The 27,797-nt window shown below is 40.2% G+C and overlaps 3 protein-coding genes and 1 long non-coding RNA gene across 6 annotated transcripts in view; 3 read left to right on the top strand and 1 right to left on the bottom strand.

Annotated features, from left to right (window-relative positions):
* Nucleotides 1–10,002, top strand: part of LOC134657929 (phosphoenolpyruvate carboxykinase [GTP]-like) — a 36,725-nt gene extending 26,723 nt beyond the window's left edge. For both annotated transcript variants that reach the window (XM_063513514.1, XM_063513513.1), the window contains 9 exons: nucleotides 66–188; nucleotides 803–964; nucleotides 1,652–1,755; nucleotides 2,455–2,668; nucleotides 3,716–3,908; nucleotides 5,011–5,209; nucleotides 7,111–7,260; nucleotides 8,603–8,800; nucleotides 9,812–10,002. In XM_063513514.1, the coding sequence (XP_063369584.1) occupies nucleotides 66–188; nucleotides 803–964; nucleotides 1,652–1,755; nucleotides 2,455–2,668; nucleotides 3,716–3,908; nucleotides 5,011–5,209; nucleotides 7,111–7,260; nucleotides 8,603–8,800; nucleotides 9,812–9,916 (1,448 nt within the window). In that variant the 3' untranslated portion in view covers nucleotides 9,917–10,002. The remainder of the gene's footprint in view (nucleotides 1–65; nucleotides 189–802; nucleotides 965–1,651; nucleotides 1,756–2,454; nucleotides 2,669–3,715; nucleotides 3,909–5,010; nucleotides 5,210–7,110; nucleotides 7,261–8,602; nucleotides 8,801–9,811) is intronic.
* Nucleotides 1–27,797, top strand: part of LOC134657885 (uncharacterized) — a 186,171-nt gene that overhangs the window by 41,710 nt on the left and 116,664 nt on the right. The gene's annotated exons all lie outside the window — the stretch shown is intronic.
* LOC134657811 (protein DENND6A) lies at nucleotides 11,493–24,148 on the bottom strand. 2 transcript variants are annotated; one of them, XM_063513379.1, is made up of 5 exons: nucleotides 23,940–24,143; nucleotides 16,321–16,511; nucleotides 14,121–14,929; nucleotides 12,860–13,023; nucleotides 11,493–11,624 (listed from the first exon to the last, which is right to left on the bottom strand). In XM_063513379.1, the coding sequence occupies exons 1-5, from the start codon at nucleotides 23,948–23,950 to the stop codon at nucleotides 11,519–11,521; spliced, it is 1,281 nt and encodes a 426-aa protein (XP_063369449.1). In that variant the 5' UTR covers nucleotides 23,951–24,143; the 3' UTR covers nucleotides 11,493–11,518. The 2 variants fall into 2 exon arrangements, with proteins under 2 accessions (XP_063369449.1, XP_063369448.1); XM_063513378.1 differs by lacking the exons at nucleotides 11,493–11,624; nucleotides 12,860–13,023; nucleotides 14,121–14,929; nucleotides 16,321–16,511 and adding an exon at nucleotides 21,894–23,667 and having other exon boundaries at nucleotides 23,940–24,148.
* Nucleotides 16,794–18,465, top strand: LOC134658109 (mitochondrial import inner membrane translocase subunit Tim23). The gene is made up of 3 exons (XM_063513715.1): nucleotides 16,794–17,120; nucleotides 17,382–17,489; nucleotides 17,763–18,465. Exons 1-3 carry the CDS (start codon nucleotides 16,901–16,903, stop codon nucleotides 18,020–18,022), a joined length of 588 nt encoding a protein of 195 aa, XP_063369785.1. The 5' UTR covers nucleotides 16,794–16,900; the 3' UTR covers nucleotides 18,023–18,465.

Here is a 27,797-nt window from a genome sequence, read left to right as displayed (position 1 = left end):
CAGGCTTTGCTGCTGTCTCTCTTCCAAGTCTCTTTTCTGTTCTGTACAACAAGTATTTCTTCCAGGTCGCACCATGTACGTGATTCCGTTCTCGATGGGTCCCGTGGGCTCGCCTCTGTCCAAGATCGGCGTGGAGATCACCGACTCGCCGTACGTCGTGTACTCCATGAGAGTGATGACTAGGATTGGTAAGTGTGCGGAAGACTGAAAGAAAAACATTAGAAGAAATAGGTCCTAGTAAAATCCTTACTTAAGTGTAAAAAAAGTTGTGACTTAAAAACTTGACTGCCCATTTCTAAACAGTTGCAAAGATAATCGCATGGCTTACTTCAATTAAGTACTAAAAGCTGTTTCCAGACGAGACAATTTTTCGCCAAACTGATGAAATTGTCCGATCGAATCAGACCGTGCGGACGCAAACTCCAATTTGGCTCGCTGATTACAATCGCCGATTATGACCAATATTACAGATAAAATGGAGGCGCGAACGCAAGAATACTAATTTGTGCCTCCAGTATTCGCGTTTGGGGGCACTTTTTTCTTTTTTTTTTGGAGATCGACGCCAATTTCTTTTCTGATCAAATCGGTCGATTTGAATATCTCGTCTGGACTCTACTTAACTGTTGAAAGGATCAAATCCGGCCCGTGACTTGCAATTTGCAAAAAAGGCCCGCGAACAGGCTAAATTGCATACAATCCAGCCCATTAAAAGGAAGCAGAGGTCTGATGCCTAACCTTTGCGTAAAAAAGTTTGGAGACCCCTGGAAGAAATATTAACGGTTTCCTTACAATCTCCCAACAGGCAGCAAAGTCCTAGAAGTCCTGCGGAACGACGAGCAGTTCGTGCGCTGCCTGCACGCGGTGGGCGGCAACAACGGAGCGCCCGGCGCGCCCGGCTGGCCCTGCGACCCGCCTCGCACTATCATCCTTCACAAACCCAGTGACAACGAGATCATCAGTTACGGTAAGACACGCTTACTATAGCTGGTCAACCAAAACATGTCAGTAAAAAAAGGCGCGAAATTCAAATTTTCTATGGGACGGTATCCCTTCGCGCTAACATTTTTCAAATTTGCCGCCTTTTTCTACTGTCAAGATCTGGTATATTAAATATTAAATCTTGTTCATTCAGCACTAGATAAGCGGGCGAGGTAAAAATGAGATAATAATGTGTGTAACACTGATTTAAACTTTCACGATGTTTACACATTATTAAATTGTACAACGGGACTTAATCGCGTATCTAAGTTTTAAGATTTACCTCCGACGTTTCGAGGATGGCGTTGTCCCCGTGGTCTTCTCCGAGACCGTTGTACAATTTAATAATGAATAATGTGTGTGCATGAACCTAAAGTAGTTTTAAACAACTGTCTCGCTCTAAAGTGATTTCCAGTCGAAAGGATACCGAAACCAAACTTTGGATGTGTTTCCGCTTCCAACTTATAATTTATCGGTAAATTTTTGCTCTCCTCATCGAACTATCGGATAATAATTATTTTATCTTAAATGTTTTTTATAAAAAACATTTAAGATAAAATAATCGTCGTATACGATGACCGATCTACCTACTCTCAAAGCCATCAGGATTTTTTAGGCAATACGATTATTTAATTGTTAAAATGGGATTATAACTGAAATGTGTATAATACAGGTAGTGGCTACGGCGGCAACAGCCTCCTGGGCAAGAAGTGCTTCGCTCTCCGCCTCGGCTCCGTCATCGCGCGCCGCGAGGGCTGGCTGGCTGAGCATATGCTGGTACGTTCTTAACTATATATCTACTTACCTAGGTTACACTGTCAGCTTATGATCATACTTCAGAGACCTGACCATTCTATGCCTACCGTACTGGCACCCTCAGAACCAGCTTGTATTTGTGTAGTGTGTAGCACATAAAAATATCCACATGACGTTAGTCCCCCATATACACAACGCTAAGCACCAGAGGCGATTATTGTTAGAAGATACTTGTACAACAATACAGACAATACAGTGCCTTGTTTGTCTAGTCAGATCTCGAAGAAAAACAATCCAAATCAGCTCTGGCTTGCACAGTATCATTTTGTGGTTTTCCACCCAAGTATAGAATAGAATAGAATAAGATTTATTCAGTAGGACTAAGATGGCCGGCTTTTTATCATTTATCACCATGGCTGTCACGTTCTAACAAATATGTAAGTGCGAAAGTGACTGCCATGGTGACAAATGATAAAGAGCCGGCCGTCTTAGCCCTACAGGACGCTTATACAACAAAACTTTACAAACACATGTCACAAAAACGGTTTAAAACGTCACAGAAAAGGTTTCCACTCAGCTTGGTGTCAAGTTATCTTATGAATATGAATACCTTGATGCTGGGAAATTTCGTATATATCTAACTAAACCTATAAGAGATATAACAATATATTTATTGATGGGTTTGAAGTATGTAACACAGTCTGACCTTAATTTGTTCAGATCGTCGGCATCACCGACCCTCAAGGCCGCAAGCGCTACATCGCGGCCGCGTTCCCCTCGGCCTGCGGGAAGACTAACCTGGCCATGATGACGCCGTCGCTCCCCGGCTACAAGGTGGAGTGCGTCGGAGACGATATCGCCTGGATGAGGTTCGATAAGAACGGCGTCCTGCGGGCCATTAACCCGGAGAATGGGTTCTTTGGAGTTGCACCAGGTTAGTAATTTCAGATTTTCTATTTATCTAGTACAATAGAGAAATATAGTAAGACAAGAGTGCTCACTCCATACATCAGTTAGACTATTAATTTCAGTGTCTACATCTAGCATCGAGTAGCGGAACTAGCAGTACTGCTACGTGACAATAGATGTAGCACCGACCGGAAAGTCGAAGGAAAGCATAAGACGTTCCGGTCGGTGCTACATCTATTGTCAAGTAGCAGTACTGATAGTTCCGCTACTCGATGCTAGATGCTAATAGTCTTTTTGGTACTAAAACTGATGTATGGAGTGAGCAATCTATGTTTTTTTTCTCTATGCTAGTACTAGCGACCCGCCCCGGCTTCGCACGGATTAAAAAATTATACATAAACCTTTCTCTTGAATAGGGTTGCCAGATCGAAAGGCGCTATTATCGGGAAAAAATATAAATTTTTCGGGATTTTGAGACTTAAGTCGGGGCAAAAAAACATTCAAATTAAAGTAATTGTATTAAAAACAACGATATTTTACACTATTGGCACTACGCCAACTGCTCTGCCCATTGACGTTTTTATAACGCTGACGCGCTTGACACGGGTCGCTCGCTCGCTTGACGACAGTTCGGAACTTGAAATTACTGTTTTATAACGTGAAGCTGTTTTTCGGGACAATTTTCACTTGGTCGGGAATCGGGAACACATGCTAAAAATCGGGAAAATCCCGCCAAATCCCGACCATCTGGCAACCCTACTCTTGAACCACGTTCTATCTATTAAAAAACGCATCAGATTCCGTTGCGTAGTTTTAAAGATCTAAGCATACATAGGGACAGACAGCGGGAAGAGACTTTGTTTAAGGTGCAAGTTTATGTTATTTACCTAATTGGCTCTTTTCCGTACTCCTTATGACAAAACCCTTAACATTACGGACACATCGGTATCACGGAGCATCCTTGGTTATTCCTGTAATTCAACTGTCTAGTTAACTCAGTGAATCTACAGTTAGGTAGTGAAATGTACAATTATTCCTTATTTTATTATAATTTCTGTAATTTTTCTTACAGGAACGTCCGCAGCGACCAACCCCATAGCAATGGCGACAGTATTCAAGAACACGGTGTTCACGAACGTGGCCGAGACGAAGGAGGGGGGAGTGTGGTGGGAGGGCATGGGCGCGGCGCCCGAGGGCCTCACCGACTGGAAGGGGCAGCCCTGGGAGCCCAGCAAGGAGACTCCTGCAGCGCACCCCAACTCTAGGTTAGTCGCGCAGAGATCTGAACTCTTAAGCGCCACTTGCACCATTCCATTGAGTTAGTACTCGGGGTTAACCGGTTAAACCTGGAGTTAACATGGTTACCAGTACAATTTGACACTGGATTAACGGTTTAACCTCTTAACCCCGGGTTAGTGAGGTGGTACAAGTGTCCCTTAAGAGCTGAAGGTCTCAAGTCTAAGACTTAAGATAAGATAAAGATAAAAGATAGTTTATTCAAGTAGGCATAATTACAATGCGCTTATGAACGTCAAATAAAGCTAGGTAGACCGGCTCTAACCCTACACCTCTGCCCCGAGAAGATTGAAATCCCCCCTCAATTGGAGGAGGGTATCCCAATATGGGACCGGCAACAAACTCGGCGGGACACATCTTTTCAAAAATAATTACATCTTATAATTAACATGCATTACGAGAAAATAAGGGAAAAAATACACTTACTGTCGGTCCCCGTCTTCCAATCTCTTAGTTCAGTTTGTTTGTTGGGAAAAGTCAAAATCCGCTATGGTGATTTTGAGGGTCGACGCAGACGCAACTGAAATCAGAGCCTGCAAAAAAATGTGTGCGTTATAAGCCCAGCCCTTTGGTCATCAGAAGCATATATAAGGCGCTTTGACAGCTCCTCATAGAGGCATAAGGTGCCTACAAAATTGGGGAAACGGAACATTGGCGTCTATACGATTAACCATTTAAATAAAGTTACTCCCAGACGGTTGATAACGTCACTAGCATGAACGTAGATTTCACCTTTTGGACGCCGATGACCGATATATCCGCACCGTAGGTTCAACGCCAAAGACCGATTAATCGGTCACAGCATAAAGTAAGCTGTGGTCACAGACAACATAGACCTACATGCATATACAAGTTCAATTTCAGTTTTGACACTTCGGTGACGTGGCGTCAGCGTGACAGCTTTTGTGTTTGACACGGCGTCGAAAAGGTTCAAAACAAATAAAAAGGACACTTATTCCCAACATTTTTCAATTAATGTTAAAACAGTTCTACCTATTTTTTTTTTCTAAACACACAGTTTGAAAAAATCTCGCCATCGAACGGATCTAACGTTACATTTGTCGCCCTCAGGTTCTGCACGCCTGCGGCGCAGTGCCCCATGATCGACGACGCCTGGGAGAGCCCGGAGGGGGTCCCCATCTCCGCCATCTTGCTCGGGGGGCGGCGCCCCGAGGGCGTCCCGCTGGTCGTGGAGGCGCGGGACTGGGAGCATGGCGTGTTCATGGGCGCCACCATGCGATCGGAGGCCACCGCTGCCGCTGAACACAGCGTAAGTCAAACAAAGAATTTACTTGCTAATGTTACTTTGAGCCTAGAAGGCATTCCATTCCTTTTGTGATGATAATTGACTATAGTCAATGACTATAGTTCGTTTTTTTAGCATTAGAAAAAAGGTAAACAATCTTGATCTGTCTTTTTATTGAAAAACACTTTTGAAAAATAAGTCACGGCAAATATGTAACAATTATGAATCATATACGATCATTTATATTCTTCTGCTTTCATAAGTATAAGTTACTGATTTTTAAAAAGCGTTTTTCAATTAAAAGACATGTCAAGATCGCTTACCTTCTTTCTAATGCTAAAAAAACTAACTATAGTGCTTGGAATTTATTCTCACTGTGTGTGTATTGTTTTGTGGTTTTCTTACATCAACTACAGAAACATTTTATTTTGACCCACAAGCAAAGCAAAAAACATTTCATCTTGAAGAAGATATATGTTAGATAAATAAAGATTTATCTGGGTGCCTACTGCACTACGGTCTAATTCCGGTACAGGCTATAGGTGAACCAGGATCTATTGAGGGTGCGCCATGTTACGGGAATCTGTTGGTACTAATTTCTAGCAATGGCAACAATTTTAATAATAGACAACATCTACCCTATATGATAGTTGTCAATATTAACAATGTAAACATTGCTTTGTCTAGTTTCGTGTGAATTATTATTAGACTGCAATAATCATGCCGAAAGTTTTAGATTTTACAAAGAAAAAAGTTGTAAATAGTGTATATAGTTATTTATTGGAAAAAAAACGTGCGCGAGAGAAATTTCTTCCATTAGAAAACATAACGAAATTAGCATCTGAATTGACGGGTAAGTTTCAAACTTATAGACAAATGTCACTATAGTCAGGTCGTCACGATTTGGTTGATGTCTTAATGACTGAAGAATATTTAGATCCCGATTTTGAGTATAATGTTGAGAACGAGTCAAATTCCTTGATGACTGAAGAATATTTAGATCCCGATTTCAACTATGCTGATTAGAACATATTTGGTACGTTAAATAATTTTATTTGTAAAATTATCTTTATAAATTCTTACTTATACCTAACTCTTGCGTTACTTATTGACTTTACGCTATTCATTTTATCTAAATCGAGTCAGCTATTTAAGCGTAAAAACCGAAGAAATATCCAAACATCAAACTTCGCACTTATTAAAGTTGTCGGAATAAAACAAAAATCATCTGCCAATTTCCATTGTCCCCACTATACAAATTGTTGCTATATAAAATTCAAAACGAGCGCCCTCTTGACAATACTCCCAAAGTTCTGGTTTACCTATAATAGCATTGAAGCATAATTGACGATATAAGTACGTTTTATTTGACCGAATGCCTCAAATTTTACAAATATACTACAGAATTCATCTAAAAATCCTCATCAAAAATCTCGTTAGCGCCACTTCTTAAATCCATCCTTGGGTCCTAAGGACCAATCCTGCCAAAGGAAATCTCTTGTTCACGCAACGCCGTCCATCCAAATCCATTTTTTAGGGTTCCGTACCCAAAGGGTAAAAACGGGACCCTATTACTAAGACTCCGCTGTCCGTCCGTCCGTCCGTCCGTCTGTCACCAGGCTGTATCTCACGAACCGTGATAGCTAGACAGTTGAAATTTTCACAGATGATGTATTTCTGTTGCCGCTATAACAACAAATACTAAAAACAGAATAAAATAAAGATTTAAGTGGGGCTCCCATACAACAAACGTGATTTTTGACCGAAGTTAAGCAACGTCGGGCGGGGTCAGTACTTGGATGGGTGACCGTTTTTTTGCTTGTTTTGCTCTATTTTTTGTTGATGGTGCGGAACCCTCCGTGCGCGAGTCCGACTCGCACTTGGCCGCTTTTAAACACGTAATTTCAGCATCCACTTCCCTCCAGGGCAAGGTGGTGATGCACGACCCGTTCGCCATGCGGCCGTTCTTCGGCTACAACTTCGGCGAGTACCTGCAGCACTGGCTGTCCATGCCGCGAGCTGGCCGCAAGATGCCCAAGATCTTCCATGTCAACTGGTTCAGGAAAGACCAGCAGGTAGGTTACCCTAGTCATAGAGAAAAAAATACATAGAGTGCTCACTCCATACATCAGTTTTAGTACCAAAAAGACTATTAGTATCTAGCATAGAGTAGAGGAACTATCAGTGCTGCAACTTGACAATAAATGTAGCACCGACCGGAAAGTCTTATCTCAACAGCATAAGACTTTCCGGTCGGTGCTACATCTATTGTCAAGTTGCAGTACTGATAGTTCCGCTACTCGATGCTAGATGTAGACACTGAAATTAATAGTCTGAACTGATGTATGGAGTTAGCACTCTTGTCTTACTATATTTCTCTATGCCCTAGTACACTGACAATCCAACCTCTAAACTGAGCTTAGGCCAATTCTTTCATGAAACCGATGCTGCCAAAAATACGGGGGTGCGGGGGGACGAGGTGAGCGAATCCCGTGATTGGTCCGTTCAAAGACACGGACCAATCACGGCACGGGATTCGCTCGAAGATGGAGTAACGCTACCGTATGTGTGGCAGAGGGGGTAGCGCGACTATGCTATGTCTAGAGGTTGGATTGTCTGTGCCTTAGTTCTTTATCTTATGATATGATCAGCAGTCCTGTGGGACTTTGTGTTTGTTTGTGGGTGTGGGTGTTGTGGGATTGTAATGTGTTACAATATGGTGCTTTCCGAGAGCGAACACCCGGGTTACTATTAAAAAATACCCCAAATCGGTACAAGTACTCGGTATAAGTGTGCCTGTGGGTAGCATAAGGCCTAAGATACAATTGTAAGTTTTACTTACGTTAGTACGAACAAAGCTATATGTTAGAATGAGATAACGATATTCATCTCTCATTTTGTAGTATAGTAGCTGTGTCCCTACTTATGTAAGTAAAACTTACAAGTGTATCTTGGACCTAAGTGGATCAACTATTTAAAAGGTATTATTAAAAGTTATAAAACACTACATAAATTGCCAAATTGTGATCCTATTTTATCAGGCCTTGATTACAACTACCCACCCTTTCCTAAGCGTAAGAAAACTATCACTCATCCATTGAAAAATGTTTCTAGTGTCTGCCAATGATATTATATAACCATAGATAGGTTATACTCATTCTTGAGGAGCACAAAAAATACTTCCATGTTTATTTCTGTGCCTACGAAGAAATTTGTTATTTTTGATTAATTGTAACCGAGAGCTCGTTACCACGTGCACATTTACCGCTTGTCCAGCCGCGTCTAAAGGCAACTTGTCCAATTTGTCACAAGTTAACCGCTTCAATTTCGGAACGCCTATAACCTATCTTGAGTTATAAATCATTGGTGTCCGCAATATACAACTATGCCAAATCTTACACCGTCCTAATTTTCCAGGGCAAGTTCCTCTGGCCGGGCTTCGGCGAGAACTCCCGCGTGCTAGACTGGGTGCTCCGGCGCTGCGACGGGCAGCCCTGCCACGCGGAGACCCCGCTGGGCCTCGTGCCGGCCCCCGGAGCCCTGCCCGTGAACGGCCTCGGAGACATCAATATGGAGGAGCTGTTTCGTATTCCGAAAGATTTCTGGATCAAGGAGGTGAGTTTCTTAAGTAGAGTCCAGACGAGCTGGGCAAATCGACCGATTTGATCAGGAAAATAATTAGCGCCAATCTGATTCTAGCGTCCACACGTACACAAATTTAATCACCAATTTGAATTCCATAGATACTAACTTCGAAAATTGGCATTTTTGTGTCCGCGCCTGCTGATTTGATCGGGGAATCAAATTGGCGTTTGCGTCCGCGCGGCCTGATTCGATCAGACAATTTCATCGGATTGGCAAAAATTGTCTCTTCTGGACTCCAATTTACTTTTACAGTCTGGTCTAAAGCTTGTGTGACGAATTAAGAACTTTTCTCCCCATATTTAACTCCCCATTCCACAAATAACGATACTTTTGCCTAAATTGTTAATTGGAAGTACCTACCCTCAAGAAATACTATAAAAAATTAAACTTAGTCATGTTTAAAAAAAACATGCATTTTACTTTCCTCGTATTCGAAATGAAAAGTAGAGGGTTTAACTCGGGTGAAAGGCATCATTTCATCCCTTGGTTAACAATTTACTATAGTTCCAATATTAATTTAATTCTCTAACCGTAAAAAACGTCAACTGACACGCGCAGCTACAGCCCAATATCAACCTTTGTGCATTCCGACAAGGTTCACAATGATGCGCCGCGCTCGATAGATGTACTGGCGTTCAAAGGATTTATAGTCTGAGAGCGTGACTGCTCATTTCGGTTGCGTCACAGAATAAATAATAGTACTAGGTACAGAAGATTCACTCGCTAACAAAACGCGTCTATTACGACAGATATGACCGCTAGGTGGCGGTGTGCGGCAACCACTACGGCTAGACACCAAAATTGGTGTGGGCCGCATGTACCTAATTGTTGGTAGGTACATATTATGTAGCGACGCGACGAAATCGCGGAGTGAGCCACGCCTATTGCGTCCATTTATCTGCTATCGTTTCACGCTCATAAGAACAATAATCTCTCAGTCTTAGTTTTGACGTATTTCTTAACAATTGTTTTTTTTTTCAGGCGGATTCCGTAGAAAAGTATTTCAAGGAAGAAGTGGGCGACGACCTGCCGAAGCAGATGTGGGAACAGCTGGAAATCCTCAGGAGGAACATCCAGCGGTCTTAGACAAGCCAAAGATTATCCGTAACGAACGAAAATAAACCTTATTCACTGTTGAACAGTGTTCAAAATCGATAAAGCTAGACTAAAAATATAATTGGTGGCGAACGAGCGAAATTGGACCTTATTTACTGTGATCAGTGTTCATAATCGATAAACCAGGAGTGACAAATAAAAGAGGCAGTTTTGACAGATTATACTTCTTATTTTATAGAATCCGATAAAACAAGTGTATCTTTTAGAATATTTCGTAGTGTAATCAGTAGGTAATAAGCGTAATAACATCAATAATAGTATCAATTTGGATTACCTACTGTAAGTATGAAAATATGTATTATTTATTAATTTTCAAATATGTACATATGTATTTAAATCTATCAAAACTGCGGTTTAATCCTTTAGTAAGTTGCTATCTATCAAATATTTTTAACAATTTGGAATATTACTCAACTACAGGGTTAAAATTATAGATCTCTGGCAATTTATATTTGTATGCATTTAAATTCCACGTATTCGATGTATATACCTACCCGTTCCTTATAAATAATTTAGCTTAAGTATATTTTAACGATATTTTAATGAATCGAATTAAGATAAAATCTATAATCGGAAGAATGAATATGAAATGTCAATCGATGAATGTATTATGGCTGTGCTTAGTAATTAATGACGGTTTAGACAAAAAGCAACTCTGTCGATTGTCAATAAGGTCGATTTCTTATTGCATTACTATGTAATTAGCGCCTTATTGAAAACCGGCAAAATGTACCTTTTGTTTGAGAAATTATGAATTTATTTGACGAAATGTAAATAGGATAGGAGCATTCTCAAATAACGCAAATTGATTTTTAATGATTTATTGTAATAAGAAATGAGATTTCAAAATAAACGATTATTTTTACATTTGTGTATTGATTTAAATGTCAAACCAGTGGTTCACCTAATTAGCAACCTTTCACATACATAATTACCTACTTAATACTTGATTAAATCAACTTCCGCCTAGACCACACAACACAATTCGATATGACCAATCGAATCAAATGGTGTGAACGAATAAAAGAAAAAAAACTAGTTGGCAATTGGATTGTTTCATGATTTGGTGAATGAATACGACTGAAGGACTTGTATCCATGATCATGAAATAAATTAGAAAAAAAATGATTTAGTGAAAAACTGGTGTTGGTGTGGAGATTGTAGCCAATTTGACTAATCAGCAATTTAATTGCTTTATATCTGTCTCATAACTTAATTTCACATTTGTCTGAGACATGTATCTAGTATTGGTATGGATTAGGCATGAGTGGTGGGGGGAACTGACAGAACGGGATAGTTTTATGTATCTTTCAGTAGGAGTAGCAGAGAAAGTGCTGTTATTGTTTGTCCTTGTCACAGTCTCACATTTTTTTATTCCCCACCGTTTCTATTTTATTTTATTTATTTATTCAACATCGCATTGCGTATGTTCTGTCCCTCACGGACGCACGCGTATAGCTCATCTATAGGATCCTACCATCTATGGTCTGAGAACACTGACGTTGGCTAGCGTAGAAGATTTCATTGTAAATGACACCTTAATAACTTAACAATAAGGTTCAGTATCAGTACTTATTTCATATGTTTGGCTGAGAATACCCTGACGCCATCTTGCGTGGACGCTCGCGCGTATTTCGTCAGCAGAGCGTTGACGTTCAGCTTTTCTGTGGCATAACATCTGGAACAAATTGAACTTGATTAATACCATGAATATTATTATTATTTATTTTAACTGGATCGGGCATGAGGGGTGGGGGGAAATGACCAAACGGGATAGTCTTATGTATCTTTCAGTAGGAGTAGCAGCGAAAGCGCTATTATTGTTTGTCCTTGTCAGTCTCATTTTTTTAATTCCCCACCATAAATTAGTATGGATTATGGTGGGCAACAAATAAATTCGACCAATCATAGTGTCGCATTGCGTATGTTTTGTCCCTCACGGAGGCACGCGTATACCACTTCTATAGGATCCTACCTTCTATGATTAATACACTGAAATATTGAAGTGCCTCCTTATTTTAGAGAATCTGATAAAAATTGGTTCGACTACCAGTGTCCATTAGTAACGGCAGAGAAAAAAAAAACAACAGTTACAACCAGGGATCGGAACCGGTGTTTTGCCAAAACCTCTAAATAACCATATTTTTCGAATTATTTTATACTCAAAATGTAGGACTCACTTGTTTTTAGGTAACGCCTTCGTATTATTTGATTGCCCAATTAGAAATGAAATAATTAGCAAAGAACGAAAAATACAGTTTTCGTTCCCATACAAAAAATACCGGTATCCGATCCCTGGTTACAACTAAAGTGAATTGTTTTTTTGTCTAATTTCCCAGTGGTAATAGGTGAAAAAAATCCCAGCTGTTACCAGCGGTACCTACACACACACACACACACACACACACAGTGGTAACTGGTAACAGCCGGGCTAGCGATTGGGGCGACAGTATCTCGCGGCGAGATAGACTAGCCGGCCCTCTTTTATTAACATAGTTAGAAAAAAACGGGTTAGTTAGAAGCGCTGGTGGCCTAGCGGTAAGAGCGTGCGACTTGCAATCCGGAGGTCGCGGATTCGAACCAATGAGTTTTTCGGAACTTATGTACGAAATATCATTTGATATTTACCATCAGTTCGCTTTTCGGTGAAGGAAAACATCGTGAGGAAACCGGACTTATCCCAATACGGGCTTAGTTTACCCTCTGGGTTGGAAGGTCAGATGGCAGTCGCTTTCGTAAAACTAGTGCCCACGCCAATTACTGGGATTAGTTGCCAAGCGGACCCCAGGCTCCCATGAGCCGTGGCAAAATGCCGGGACAACGCGAGGAAGATGATGATGAAAAAGACGGGTAGTCTATCTCGCCCCGAGATACTGTCGCGCATTGGCCCCTATGATTGCATAGATCACTTACTCGATGTACGGCGATATCTGTTCGACGGTCCACTTGGGCTTGGCCTGGAACAGAACCTTGAACCGTTCGTTGATGTTTTCCGGCAGCTCGGCCTCCGTGAAGCCCCACACCACAGGCGGCGACCCGCTCTTGTCCACCAGCGCTATGCCCCATAGCATCGACTCCTGCCAAATGTTACCAAACATTATTAAATTTATTTTTCTACTCCCGTACTTTTATTTGTCATTTTAAGAGCCTGATAGGGATTTAAATTATTTAAATTCGACATGGACAAACAATGCAGTGGCTGAGAACTATGTGGAATATCTTAGTAATAAAACGTCCAGTCTACGAGTACTATATTCTTAAATTTATATGCACAGAAGCGCCAATCGTTAACGAACTGAAATAGCCGCCTGTCAAAATAGCATTAGAACAGTCTTTAAAGGGTCGTGCGCACAACTTTAAAACCCAACCTTATAGTTGTCAAGACAAGTCTTTAGTCTATTCCCCAAAAAATAATTTGTGTATACACGCAGTATCTTTTTGGCGATTTTACGATACTTCGTGTAATGACCACTTAAAAAATATTGAATGAAATACAGTGTTGCCAACCTTATTTTAAACGTCATCTCTGACATATAAGTGAATCATAGACGTTTTTTTAATTTCATTAATTCATTCATGCATTCCTTTCCCGTCCGTACCCTCCATTTTTGCTACTTCCTGAATTAAAAATATTTGTTAAATTTTCAATACTATTTCAAAGTAAGTGCTTGGTCACAGAAAATATTAATGCTTGGTCGTAGAAAAAGTATTGTATGCAACGTTGTTTAACTGAGTCAAAAAATACTCGTGGCGCCTTTATTAACAATTTTCAGCTTCGCCTCAAATTGTTACTCACGCCACTCGCCTTTTTTGACCTCTCTTAAACAACGGTTGCATAAAATACTATAAAAAGTACTTACAACGGACGTATATAGTCCGTCGATTTGAAACTGGCCCTGAACGGCTTATCCTTTGTCACGTAAGTAAATCGGCACGTGCCACTCCTTGCATAAAAAATGGTCCAATCACTTTAACTGGTTATTGAATTACAACTCCTATGGAAATTGCAATAAGATTCAAAATGAACAAATTAAAAATCTTAATTCAATGAGCCTCAAAGATCCTCCTCGTGGTGTTTAAATCTTATTTAGAATTAAACTGCTGAAGGTGTCATATTAAACGGATATTATTACGCGTGGTTATTTTAAGCGCCTGTCGTTTAAAAATTACTTACATCAGTAACCATTCCCTCCGGAACCGAATCCCTCCAAGCTTGCATAAACTCAGTCAAATTAAACTTGCCAGCACTCTTCAATAAAACTCTCGCTAAAAACCTGCACACTTTCTCCTGCTTATACTTATAATACTGAACCCCATCTTCCTCTACAGACTCTTCAGTATAAAACTTGAACATACTTTCTAAAATCGGCAGAGGAACTAAGTCTTTCAAACTGTCTAAAGTTATCTCTTTAGATATTTTCTCTAAAGACCAGGAATTCTCCTCAATAAGGTCGAGCATGTATGATAGAACTCTAAATTCGTAGTCGAACTCAAGTAGTCTATAAAAACCGTCTATTTCAACTGCCTGGATATTTTCAAGTTCCTCATCCAATTCCTTTCTCGACGCTTGAACTTCTTCGAAAATCGCTTCGTAAGTTAAAAGCGAAGATTTGTCTATGGCATATTCCAGCTCTAGACCTTGAAATCTAGAAGCTTCTAATAGTTTCTGCAGCTTATTTAAACGGGGTTTACACGGTTTTAGCTCGTAATAAGTAAAAAAAGTGTTAATAACTTCTTTGTATTCTATTTTTCTTGGCGGTTTGTCGCCTTCATCAGATTCTGTGGATTTGTTTAAGGAGTTATTAGATTTCTCAAAGGAGGTTTCGGAGTCGTCCATAGAGTTGTTGGCTATGGTTTCATCTAACCCTGTGTTGGCGGCGAAGAGCAAGTCGGGTACTAATAGAAGGCTGTTGGAAGTCTCCGCCTCTTTTACGTCGTACGTTTTGGTGGATGTGCAGAGAACGACGTTTTCTTCGGGATCGCCTGAAAGGACATGAATGAATGGAAACAATGTAATGTAGAAATACACTACACTTACTTATCTAAAGATAAATTAAAACTTTAATTCTATTTGCATCATGAATAGGTAAAAGGCACATGCAATTTACCTACCTAAGAATGAGAATGAGAAATCGTTTATTATCAATTAGTAATTACCTACATCTTTTTATTCCCGTAGGATTGTGTTAGCTAACTTGTGTCTAAAAGATCTGTGTAAGCTGGAGGTGTTATGTCACAAGTGTTGAGTTAGACATCTTTAACATCTTTACCTACCTAATGGTGACTCGCGTTAGTATTGCCGTGGATTGTCCTGGGCCAATTTAGAAAAGACGAACCCCATTATTTAAACGCGCTGCAAGTAGTTAATTTATGTTTTATCCCTTTTTAGGGTTCCGTAGCCAAATGGCAAAAAACGGAACCCTTATAGATTCGTCATGTCTGTCTGTCTGTCTGTCTGTCCGTCTGTCCGTCTGTCCGTCCGTATGTCACAGTCACTTTTTTCCGAAACTATAAGAACTATACTGTTGAAACTTGGTAAGTAGATGTATTCTGTGAACCGCATTAAGATTTTCACACAAAAATAAAAAAATAAAATTTTTTTTTGGGGGGTTCCCCATACTTAGAACTGAAACTCAAAAAAATTTTTTTCATCAAACCCATACGTGCGGGGTATCTATGGATAGGTCTTCAAAAATTATATTGAGGTTTCTTATATAATTTTTTTCTAAACTGAATAGTTTGCGCGAGAGACACTTCCAAAGTGGTAAAATGTGTCCCCCCCCCTGTAACTTCTAAAATAAGAGAATGATAAAACTAAAAAAAACATATGATGTACATTACCATGTAAACTTCCACCGAAAATTGGTTTGAACGAGATCTAGTAAGTAGTTTTTTTTATACGTCATAAATCGCCTAAATACGGAACCCTTCATGGGCGAGTCCGACTCGCACTTGGCCGCTTTTTTTTTACACATGTATAAGTCCAAATGACAGCCTAAGGCTGCGTTTCCACCAGAGACGTGCGAGGATGTGCGAGTCCGACTCGCACTTGGCCGCTTTTTTTTTACACATGTATAAGTCCAAATGACAGCCTAAGGCTGCGTTTCCACCAGAGACGTGCGAGGATGCGTATAACTTCATGTGAATAACTTCATTTGTTTTAATTATTAACAAGCAGAAACGTCTGCGAACGATGCTATTAGGCTTAGAATATATTTAAAAGTAAATTAAATATAAATTTAAATTTGATTTATATTTTTAAATTTAAGTATTCATTTGTTTTCCTCGCTCAGCGTGTCTTTGGTTCTTAACAAACACAAAGGACAGAACTACGAAGACAAAGGGTTATTTTCTAATTGTAAAATAAATTATACCTTTAAATATCAGTTCATTTCCCTCCTCGATTTCTTTCAGCAAATTAGCATCGAGCAGCATGAGACTGAGGGTTTGTTTCTGCCGGCCGGCGTCAGGGAACCTCAACACCTGGGTCACCTCAGTTAGCTCGGATTCGTGGAGTTTTGCAGTTTTTATTATTTTTCTGACATCCTCGGATGTTCTTTCCTCGCTGTAGAAAAATATATCGTTAAATCGTCGTCGGATCATAAACGTAAACTCCTAAAGAAAACTTAATAGCAAAGTGATACATAGTAGGTACGGGCAATACTGCGTGTGGTATTAAGCTAGGCTCTCTCGCGTTCGTGATAGCGTGATAAATGGAAAATACCTATTTAATTTACTTTAGTGCCATTAAAAAGTTGTGACGAATGATTTTTCCGAAAAGTCTGAAACTTGTTTATAATAACACTGGCAACTTTGTTATTTTTTCTTCTGCGCACTAGCAACACTCAGGGCCTGACCTTTCATACTTTTGACATATCGAATTCGATTTCGTAAATTCTTCACGATTGCTGTAACATAGTTTTTAGTATAGTATAAATTAGAGAATAAACGAAAATGTCCCTTTTTAGTGATATTTTACCGACGATACCGAAGAACGATGAGAAACCGCAAGGGCAGGGCGCTGCCCTATCCCCGTACCTTAACTTCGATCCTCACTACATACCGAAAATGCAGCCAGAATTCCTGTACCCTGACGATAGTCATATGGCCACTACAGCTAGAAGATCAAATGTAGCTTTACCTATTATTGGAATGTCTTTTATGACCGGTTCAGGTTTGTAATATCATCATTGAAATGTTGATATAACCTCAAAATTATTTACATAATTGTACGCAGTCCTTTACTTATCGGTTATTTGTTAGTAGCGAAGTAGCCAACAGAATCTTAACATGTAATTATTCCATTTTAGTAGATAACTTAGTAAACTATTCACTGAATTGACTGTTTACAAGGTCATGATTAGTAAACTACTTCGCTACACACCAACTTACACGTAAAAGCATAAAAAAACAATAATTATTGGTTGTTTTTTAGGTTTGGGAAGCATGGCTGGTCTGTATAAAGGTCTACGAGCGACCACACTGGCAGGACAGACTGGGAAAGTGAGACGAACACAAGTTGTGAACTACATCATGAAACATGGTCAGTGCCAAGTTTGTTTACACTTATTTTTATTTCTGAGACATGAGTCATATCATATCCAATCAGTTGGACCTACATAATGCAATTCATGTATTCTTATAAGATTTTGTATGTTATTCTTATAAGACTTGGCTCAGATTGGACAAATATTTATCAGCAGTATGTCAATAGATCCACTAATATCAAATTAACCACCAATCAAAGCCAGGAATTCCTCCTGAACTCTTGACTAAGTTTAAAAAAACTGACTTAACAACATCTTTCATATTTCAGGCACAACAACTGGTTGCACTCTGGGCATTATTGCATCATTCTACTCCTGCATTGCCCTCGGAGTAACCTGGATCCGAGACAAAGAAGACACTGCTAACACCTTTATTGCTGCCGCCACCACCGGCATGATCTACAAAAGCACTGCAGGCCTCCGCTCAGTCGGCCTCGGAGCTGCGGTTGGCCTGACTCTAGCAGGCGTATACACCTTAGTTACAGACAACGACAATATATGGAGCAAAGCACAGTACAACAGATTGTGATCGCACACCGCCTATAGTTATATGTAAATAAATAGACTGTTAAATGTTAATTTAAGTTGATTTAATTGCAATCAGCCAAATGATTCAGTGCACAGTACTTAGTCAAGCCATGTCTGTGCTTGGATCTGAGCAGGGTCTGGTTGTACAGGTTATTTAAGCCTGTAGGTTGAAGATAGCGGAATGAGATGACCACTTTATCTGAGGAAATTCGGTAAGCACGCCTAGAAAGGTTATAGTTGTGGAATTCTCAGTCTTTGCTCCTTCTAGAGAAGTTCTAGAAGGCTGTAAGTCCTAGACAGCCTACAGAGAAACTAAAAACCTAATATCAGATCCTGTGTATGTGTAGTGTGTTCCTGTCAGCGATCGTGAGCCCGTGTCAACGCAGTAGCACAATTATACAGCCTGTTAAATTTTAATAAAACTCATTATTTGAAAAATTAAAACATTTATTTCATTTACAACTTTTTACACCGATATGCTGTAGAAATGGGTAAAGCGTATAGCTTATGAAAAGTATTATGCTATGTCTCCACGTAGAAAACATTGAGGAGTGAGAATAATCTAATCAAACAAGGTTGTTAGTACAATTATTGACATAATAAAATAACTATTTGTATTTATAAACCTCTCTGCAAAGAATATTTATAAAGTGGGAAAGTAATATTTAGCAGCAGTTGCTATAACTATAATTACATAGTTTAAAATAAGGTTGAATGTAGTTTTTTTCAAATATTTGACTGTTATATCTAATGACTTTATGTAGATTATAGAAGTAATTTTTGACTGACTTGCTCTGCCAATAATTTTCCATGTAGAGACGTAGCATCAGGGCCGATTGCATAACAATATTAGCGGAAGTCTCTTTTCCATTAATTTGATTAGAAAGAGACTTCCGCTAATATTATTAGTTACAAGTTGTTATGCAATCGGCCCCAGGTCTATTTATATGTAGACATTTTCCCAACTTACCGTGTCAAAATGCTTTCATGGATATGTCAGTATTGTGTAGTGGTTTTTTAAGCTTATTTCTTATTGAGCAATGGAGCTAGCACAACTTAAAGGTCGGAAATGCAATCCTAAAACATACATTATACTAATTAACGCATTATGCATAGTCCTAATATCATAAACAACATTATTTATGATCAAAATACTTATACTTACCTATTATTTGCGTTACAATTTCCATAATACATTCAATGAAAATTTACATAAACAAAGATATTTTCAATGTGTATTTTTTGCTAGCTAATTAAGTTTTAATCGTTAAAGAAACTTACTAAAATTTTGGCACTAATCTTCTTGCAAATAAAACGCAAGCTGTCGATTCTGGTTGTCCACGCCATGTTGGACTATTTGTCTATTTCCTAAATATCTACGTGGAACTTTTTACAAGAGATGCCTCCAAATGAAAACGGACCTAATGCCTATGGTATTAAAGCATATGGGATAACCGCTAATATTCGTACGATCCCTTTTCAAACGGAAATACACAGTGAGGAATATGCCACGCGAAGATCAACCGAGGCAAATGCACGCTCGGACGAGGCACGTTTAAATGGAGTTGCCTCGCGAGGCATAAAATTTTGTGTGGATTCGCCTATTAACTATCACAAGTGGACGTATTTGATAAAACATAAAACAAATAAAACTGGCGGAATACTACTAACAAGTGATAACATTTATCTTAATGCCCTCTTATTTATTACACTGAATATGCAACCATAATAGGATAAAATTAATTAATTATTATGTACCTAGGTCTGTGACCCAAACACCGACATGTAATGTAACGGAAATCCGAACGTACGAATACGAATTCTTATCCAATGTAAAGACCCCGTTACCTTAATAGTCTTCAATATTTACTTGCCAGTTGCTAGTGCCAGTACTCGTGTCTGTATGTCTGTTAGTCTTTAAATCAGAAGTAACTATGCGTTACACGTTGGAGATTCGCTCAGAGAAGAGAGGTAATGCGCTCGGGTACGAAAGCATCATCTTGCATAGGAAATAAGGTCGATATTTGAATGCAGTAATGTCACAAATATTTCTTATACACATTGTATGAAATGTACAAAGACGTTCATGCAAAGGCGGATCCATGGGGGGCCCGGGCCGGGCTGGGTTTAGGACTACAGTAGATATTTTTCTAAACTGGCTAAAAATTTTCATGGCTACGGAACCCTACACTGAGCAGGGCCCGACATGCTCTTGGCCAATTTTTTTTTTTTAATTATAATTTGATCGAATTCAATTTAACTACTTCCAATTGTATATCTATTCAAACTATACAGAATAATATCATATGGGATTACAGTTATTATAATTAATTAAATTGACACAAAATCTTACACCAAATAAAGCACAATGTACAGCAACCATTTTAAATCAGAGACGAGTAAATTAATAGACTGGCATTTCTATACAAATCCTCATATTCGCGCGCGATCCTCATATTGTATTCTCAGTTCCATATCGCCGCTATACTTACTCAACCTCGTATCTGCAACATTCATTTCATTTGATGACAAAAACACCCGTATTCCGAATGAAAGCAAAGCGACATTTCCATCAAATGATTGTTGCAGATATGAGGTTGAGTAAGTATTAGCGACGATATTTTACTAGTTTCAGATTTCAATAATTAAAGTTAACATAGATTAACTATTTATTATGAATCATGGCTGTAAGATTGTACGTGAGCTATACAAAATAAGTTTAAACCTTTGAGGCAGGAATATATTTCATAATTATCACTTTATACATAACAACCAGTTTCACCAGTTTGGTTTACTTTACTGCAAAGTCAAAAGGGCAAAAACAAAAGCTAAAAACATTCACGTGATATAGCCAGACTTAACGGCCATCAGTGAGAAACACCCGGAAAACGCGCCTGTGTGACGAAGCCTTTAGGGTTCTAGCTAAATTGGACATTCCATAACGTTAGCATTGAACAACCAATTTAGCTAGGACCCTAAATGGCTTAACAATCACGGAGCGTCACCGTAGCACAGATTATATAATAGTTCTTACGAATAGATACTTATCTCAAAGAAAACGCAAATAGGTAGGTTTTGATACCTACACAAAAATACAATGGAGTGACCTTCAACGCGCCGCTCCCCGCGTGCGTGCGTGAGCGCGTGTGGCAGTGGCAACCAACTGGCTGGCTTTTAACCGCCGGCGGGACGAGATTCGTAGGCATAAATCCGAGCTGGCGCGGAGAGTTCCGTAGGCCTGACCGTACTGTCGCCATCAGATAAATCGGAGCGGGCGAGGTTCTCAAAATATCTGAACACGCACTCTAACGCCTTGGCAATAAAAGCGTATTCACATATTTGTGAGCACCTTGACCGCTCCGATATATCTGATGGCGACTATACGTTTCTTGCGTGAAAAAATAATTGTTGCCAGTCGCTTTCTAGCCTTTTTATAGGTTTCTAAAGATAGGACGGTTTGCACGAGGAATTTCCCGCCTTTGCCTATGATGCTGGCGGTCAATAACACTGCGAGCAGGACAGCAATATAATTATGCGCGTGCGATAAAGATATGCGATATAGAATGTATGAAATTCTATGTGCTTAGCGTTCTTCACTTAAGTGATTCAGATTTGTTATTAATGTCATCATAATAGCTACTTACAGTAACTTTAGTGACTAATTAACCATATTGTAGGAGGAAAACTTTCAGAAAATAAACAAGATATTTACTGGACTCTGTAAAAGCTAACTAAACCTTATTGAGTAGCAATGGAAGGATAGTAAAGTTCTCTGAACATTTCAACTAGTGGCTTTAAAAAACTACTGAACCTAACACTGTAACAGCAACCCTTCTTCATCTTGAACCAGTTAATAAGTTTGCAAGTCCTAACAGCAGGGGACAGCCCTGCAGTAGCTCAACTGAATTTTGCAGTCCTCGCTGCAACCTCTCAGCCTCGAGGCGCAGCATTCTTCGTGTCACAACCCTGCATTCAGAATACTCTTCATATCCTCTGGCAACACACAGTTCAGATCATCCAACCGCCTCGCTAGCAAAGTCCGAGTATTATCTGCTACCGGCGGACTATTTTTCAACACTTCCCGCAGCTTTAGAACCATATCCACAATTTCCACTTCCTTTTTACCTATTGACCACTGTTTCAAGTCACTCTCAGCTAACGCCTCAAGCTGTAATGCGTGCAGCTTGTTTGTTAAGTTGCTATGCCTCTGATGAAACCAGGCGCTGAAGTTTAGAGTTTTAAAGAAGCTTCGGTATAATCCTATCCAGTCTCCTTTAATACCGGATGTCAATTGCGGCCCGGCCTGCTGTAGTGTTGCAAAAAAGTCCTCCGGGTTGAAAGGGTTGGGTATAGGTGGTGCCCGGAATGGTGATATATTCTTTTGCAATGGCATTAGAGAAGCCATATATCTTTCTAATGGTATCATGAAGCTTTGAGTTAGTTCTAGCAGATGTCTCCGCACCATTGCAGTCTGGACTTCTGAGGGACGGTCAGACTTTATCCCGTTATGTAGCTTTTTGATTATAGCTTTATCTTTCTCCAGAAACGTTTTATACTGTGTGTAGACTCCTGGTGCTGTGTCTAACAGTTTTATATTACCCACTTTCCGCAGTTTAGATTTCATAGACGTTGGATCACCCAACTTGATAGTGTGGGGCCAATGCTGTAATGTTTTCGTGAAAAATGGATTTGTTACGCCTAAAATTACGCAAGGTGGGTTATACTGCTTTCTGGTGAACTCTTTGAATTCACTGTCATGTATTGTGAAATATGGTCGGTACTCAGCGGCATACGGAAGAGGCTGGATTAGGTGTGTCAGCGCTTGGACAAGTGCTGAGCATTCTGTCGGAGAACTTGCCATGACCACAATAGGTTCCGCAGTTAGAACGAGTTCCCAGAGCAAATGTAAGTGCGATATAACTGTCGACAGCGCATCAAACACGTTCACATCTTGTATAGAAGCTAGTATATGAGGTACATTGGGAGACATTACTTTAGCTATATCCGAACGTGTGATCTTACCAGTTTGTTGATTAGGAATGTACGACTGGAAAACTGTGCCCAAAACGGGTAATAGAACATTCTGTCCTGCGTCTAGAACTGGCCATCTATTTATATCATGGCAGGCAGCTTCAAGACTACTCTCGCCTTCTTCAAAATGCTTGGGCGCGATTAGTTGAATAACCTTGTAGAACAGGTTTATAAAAGGCAGCCGCGTGAGCAGAATTATGCTCTTCTGGAAGTATCCTCGGGGCAGCGACGGGTCTTTACACTGACGGAAATAGACGAAGCCCCAGTAATGCGTCGCATCCGCGCGTAGTGTCGGCACGCTGTCCTCGTTATACAGTAACTGCTGACGCGAGAGCGGCGCGCGTGACCGTAACCGCACGTGAAACTGTGTATCCCCCATACACCCCGAGTTAGAGTCGGGGAACGCCAAGTAACAAATATTGCACTTTTCTTGATCTGTTAATTTCACCCCTGGGGGGTAAACACTCTCCATCGCCTGCCCCAACTCCAAGTCGAACGTGACCACGCATATGCAGTGCAGCCAGTCCGAAAACCTGCTCCACTTTGCCTGGAATTCCATCTCCTCCGTGGAAATGTCATTGTCTTCGAAATGTAACCCACAAGCCATGACTGTTACTGTAAACACAGACACATAACTACACTTTTAATATTTATTCCACATATTCACGGTGTTCCATAGTTTATCGAGTTATATTCACAGAAATTTACGCGTTTTTTCATTAGAGAAATTATAAAAACAATCAGAGCCCGCACAGAGCGTAACAGCTGTTCCATCAATATGGCCGCGCGCGCCAAAACAAAAGTTTGGTTCATCTCATTTACAGAAATTTATTGAAAATTTTAACTTTTCATGTAGCAAAAGTGATAATTATACAAAAAACACTTACCCGTCTTCCATGTTGTTAAGTCTTTAACACAAATAAGCAATGAAATACTAACAAAAACAGGTAAATACCGCCGAAATAGCTGCTTCAAGCAATGCTTTATAAATAACGGCGTTTTGTTTATGCATCGTTCAAACAGTTAACAAGTTTAGTAATCTTGAATAAAAAGCGTTTAGTTTAGACAAAAATGTTGCCACATAAAATATATTGCAATCCTAGACAGACATTCATTAATCCTAGTACTCACGTATGTAATTGTAGCCCCATGAGCAGGACGTAGCCATTTGCTAAGGTGAAAAAGCATGATAGATCGGTCTTTGTCTCTCTCTAATTGTAACCCTCTCTCGCTCTTATGGGACTGCAAGTAGGATCATGAGTACTAGGTTTATGTCACTGTCACTTTGACGTGACGAGTGATATTGTCCATGACGTCAAGAGCTTTTACCATGGTTTCACAAGGTCTTCTTGGAAAAAAAGACGGGGCTGATCTGTTACTAAGAAATGTCAAGGTTGTCAGTTGAGTGTCGATCGCGGTTGATTTGAATTTTAAAATATTTTAAATCTCTGGCGTTATCTTTATACCCAGCTGGTGAAATAAGTGCTAAATTTAACTAATTATATGTTGCTATTCCAATTCTTGTGGTAAGACGTATTAGTTAGTGCATAAAAAGCGATATAATTTTCTTTTTTATCTTGTAGGGTGGTTGCCCATGGCAACCATAGTAACACCTCATGAACGAGGACGTTACTTTAAACCGTCCGAGAGATGGAGAACCCAATCGTTCTTTATCTTTTAGCTTAGCTCATCATGAGAATTTCGAGAATTCACATCTGTCTGAGTCTTCTACTCCCGTTTTGGAACGAATTCATAGGCGCGAAAGGGAGAAGCGTAAGGAGCTTCATGAAAGGGATCGTAACGACAAAATGTCAAATAAAGATAAAGGGGCCCGCTCCAGGTCCGGCAGCCCCCCTGATAGATGGTCGGATGTTTCGAGTATGGATTTTAATCAGCCCCACTGCAGCTCAGAGGAGAGTCAAATCCCGCCAGGACAACTATCGATGGCGCAGTCTTCAGTGTTTACTCCGCCGGCTCATTTAATAGACTCGCAAGAAAATAAAACTCCCTCTCAGTCCCCTTCCTCCCCTCTTACCCCAATTGGACGCACTAAATACACAACCAATGATCAAGGTCCTTTTTTGGTATACGTTCAAAAAATAGAAGCGGCTTTAGATTCGGGAACTACTCTACACCCAGTGACCTTTGGGCGTTTCCTGCAAACGCGAAAAAGGGAATTTCCCAATATTGTTGAGGGGTCGGTTAAAAGAATTGGGCGAAATCGGGTATCAATCTGCTTCCACTCCGCTGAAGATGCCAATCACTTCCTAGAATCTTCCACTTTAACACACAGTCACTACAAGGCTTTTGTGCCATCTTTTAATGTCTCAAGACTGGGACTGGTGCGAGGAATTCCTGCTGACTGGTCCCCTGAGGAGGTGCTCGAAAATCTTAAGGTCCCCTTAAACTCGGGAGGCCCCGTCCCCATTAAAATTAGACGCCTCAATTTTAAAAAAACCAAACAAGACGGCACTTACTCGTGGCTTCCATCCGAAACTGTTATTGTCACTTTTGACGGCCAAACTCTCCCTAAGAGGGTATTTTTATGTCTGAACTCTCTAGTGGTCGAACAATATCAACTCCCTACTATCCAATGCTACAAATGCTGCCGGTATGGTCATTCGAAAGATAAATGTAGGTCTCTCCCTAGATGCTTCCGCTGCGGAGGTGCTCATCAGGGGGTCAATTGTAACGGCGATGGTGAACCTCAACCATTCTGTTGTATCTGCCCTCAGGGGTTGGGGGCAGGTCACACAGCCAACAGCAAATCTTGCCCGGAATTTGTTAGACAAGCAAACATTAAAAAAACCATGGGGGAGGAGAATATCTCCTACATTGAAGCCTCAAATCGTCATGCTAAAGTCTCTCACAAATCTTACGCCAATGTTGCGGCCTCTTGCTCTTCTTCTCCCCAACCGCAGTCTTATAGAAAAACTATTTTCCGTCAACCCCGCACGCCTCCTCACCTCGAAAAAGGGTATGATAAAAGAGCTCATGATGCTTTGACAAGGGCCCCGGTTGTCGAATCCAGACCGGTCTTCCCTAATCAACCACCCCCTAAGGAACAATTCATAGTTTCAGAAATTATAAAGTTGATTTCTTCCTTCGTAAAAATTTTTTCTCCCGCCAGCCCTTTGGCTAACCCTTCTTTGATTTCCCACGTAGCGCCTTTTATTTCATCTCTGTTAAAGCATAATGGATCAAGTAATACTTCAGTGGAACAGTCGCAGTATCAACAATAAAAAACAAGAGTTACTTTACCTTATCAATAAATACAATCCAGCTATCTTGGCCATATCAGAAATATGGCTAAAGCAAAACTCCAATTTCAAAATCCCCAGTTACTGTTCTCTAATGGATTGCCGGGCTGATGGCTGTGCTGGAAGTGCCCTTTTCATTAGAGACCATATTTCCTACTTACCTATTTCACTGCCTAATAATAGTCCTAATTTCCACGCAGCTTGTGCTCGTGTGGAAGGCATTACATTTTTATCCCTTTATATTCCTGATCCTTCTTCTAACATCCTAAAGTCTCTTAGGAAGTTAATAGAACCCCTCCCCCAACCTATTATTGTTCTTGGGGATTTTAATATCCACCATGCTTTATGGGGTTGTGAGAAAAAAGATGACGCTCTAGGAGAACAGTTTCTACTAGATATATTGGACAAATGCAACTTATGCCTACTAAACTCGGGTTCACCCACCCGACGCTCTCTGCCTAATCAATCAGCTAGTGCAGTTGACTTATCCCTTTGCTCTCCTTCTCTTGCATCTCGAATTTCCTGGGAAGTCCTGGACAGCACTTATGGAAGCGATCATTTCCCTATTTTACTGTGTCTTCCTTTTGGTTCCTCTAAAAGACCCTCAATAACCTATCCCCTTCTAATATATAATATCAACAACGCCGACTGGGATAGTTACAAAAAACGTCTAGAGTATGAGACGTTACATCTTCCTCCCATCACTCCACACTCTATAGAGCTTTGTTCCGACGCCTTAATTGCAGCCATTAAGTCGTCTGCGGATAAGGTCTTTCCCCTTAAAAACACAGTTGTTGGCAAACTGGCTTCTCCCCCGTGGTGGGACAGTGACTGCTCTAAGGCTATCAGGGCTAGAAAAAGAGCAGAGCGGGAGTATGCTGTAAATATGTCAAATGAGAATTTTGATTCACTGAAAAAAACCATGTCGGATACCAAAATCTTGCTTAAGAATAAGAAGTCTGAAGGGTGGAAATCATTCTGTTCCTCTTTAAGTCCCTCTACCCCGGATACAATTGTTTGGAATAATATCAGAAAATTTAGAAGATCATATAACCCTTGTAAATGCCCTTACCCAAATTCTTTACAATGGGCTGAATCTTTTCTAACCAAAATAGCTCCTCCATATGTTCCTGGGGTTCTTGACTCCACTATAGGTTTGCTGAATAACCATTCATCTGACCCCCTAGATCAGTTGTTCTCACTTGTGGAGCTCAGGAATGTGTTGGGAGCGGTAAAAGACTCTGCCCCAGGACATGATGGTATTCCCTATTCGTTTATTGCTAAAGCTGGTGACCGATTCCTTAATTACTTCCTTGGCCTAATTAACTCTATTTTGCTTTCGGGCCGGCCCCCTCGGTCCTGGAAATCTCAACTGATAATGCCCATTCTTAAACCAGGTAAGGACCCAAATGACCCACAATCATACCGACCTATAGCCTTATCGTCCGTTCTAACTAAGATTTTAGAGCATCTTATCAAGAACAG

Source organism: Cydia amplana, chromosome 21 (assembly GCF_948474715.1).
Source record: "Cydia amplana chromosome 21, ilCydAmpl1.1, whole genome shotgun sequence".
Classification (NCBI taxonomy): domain Eukaryota; kingdom Metazoa; phylum Arthropoda; class Insecta; order Lepidoptera; family Tortricidae; genus Cydia; species Cydia amplana.
Note: the sequence above shows the minus strand (reverse complement) of the source record. Positions and strands in the feature narration are given on the sequence as shown.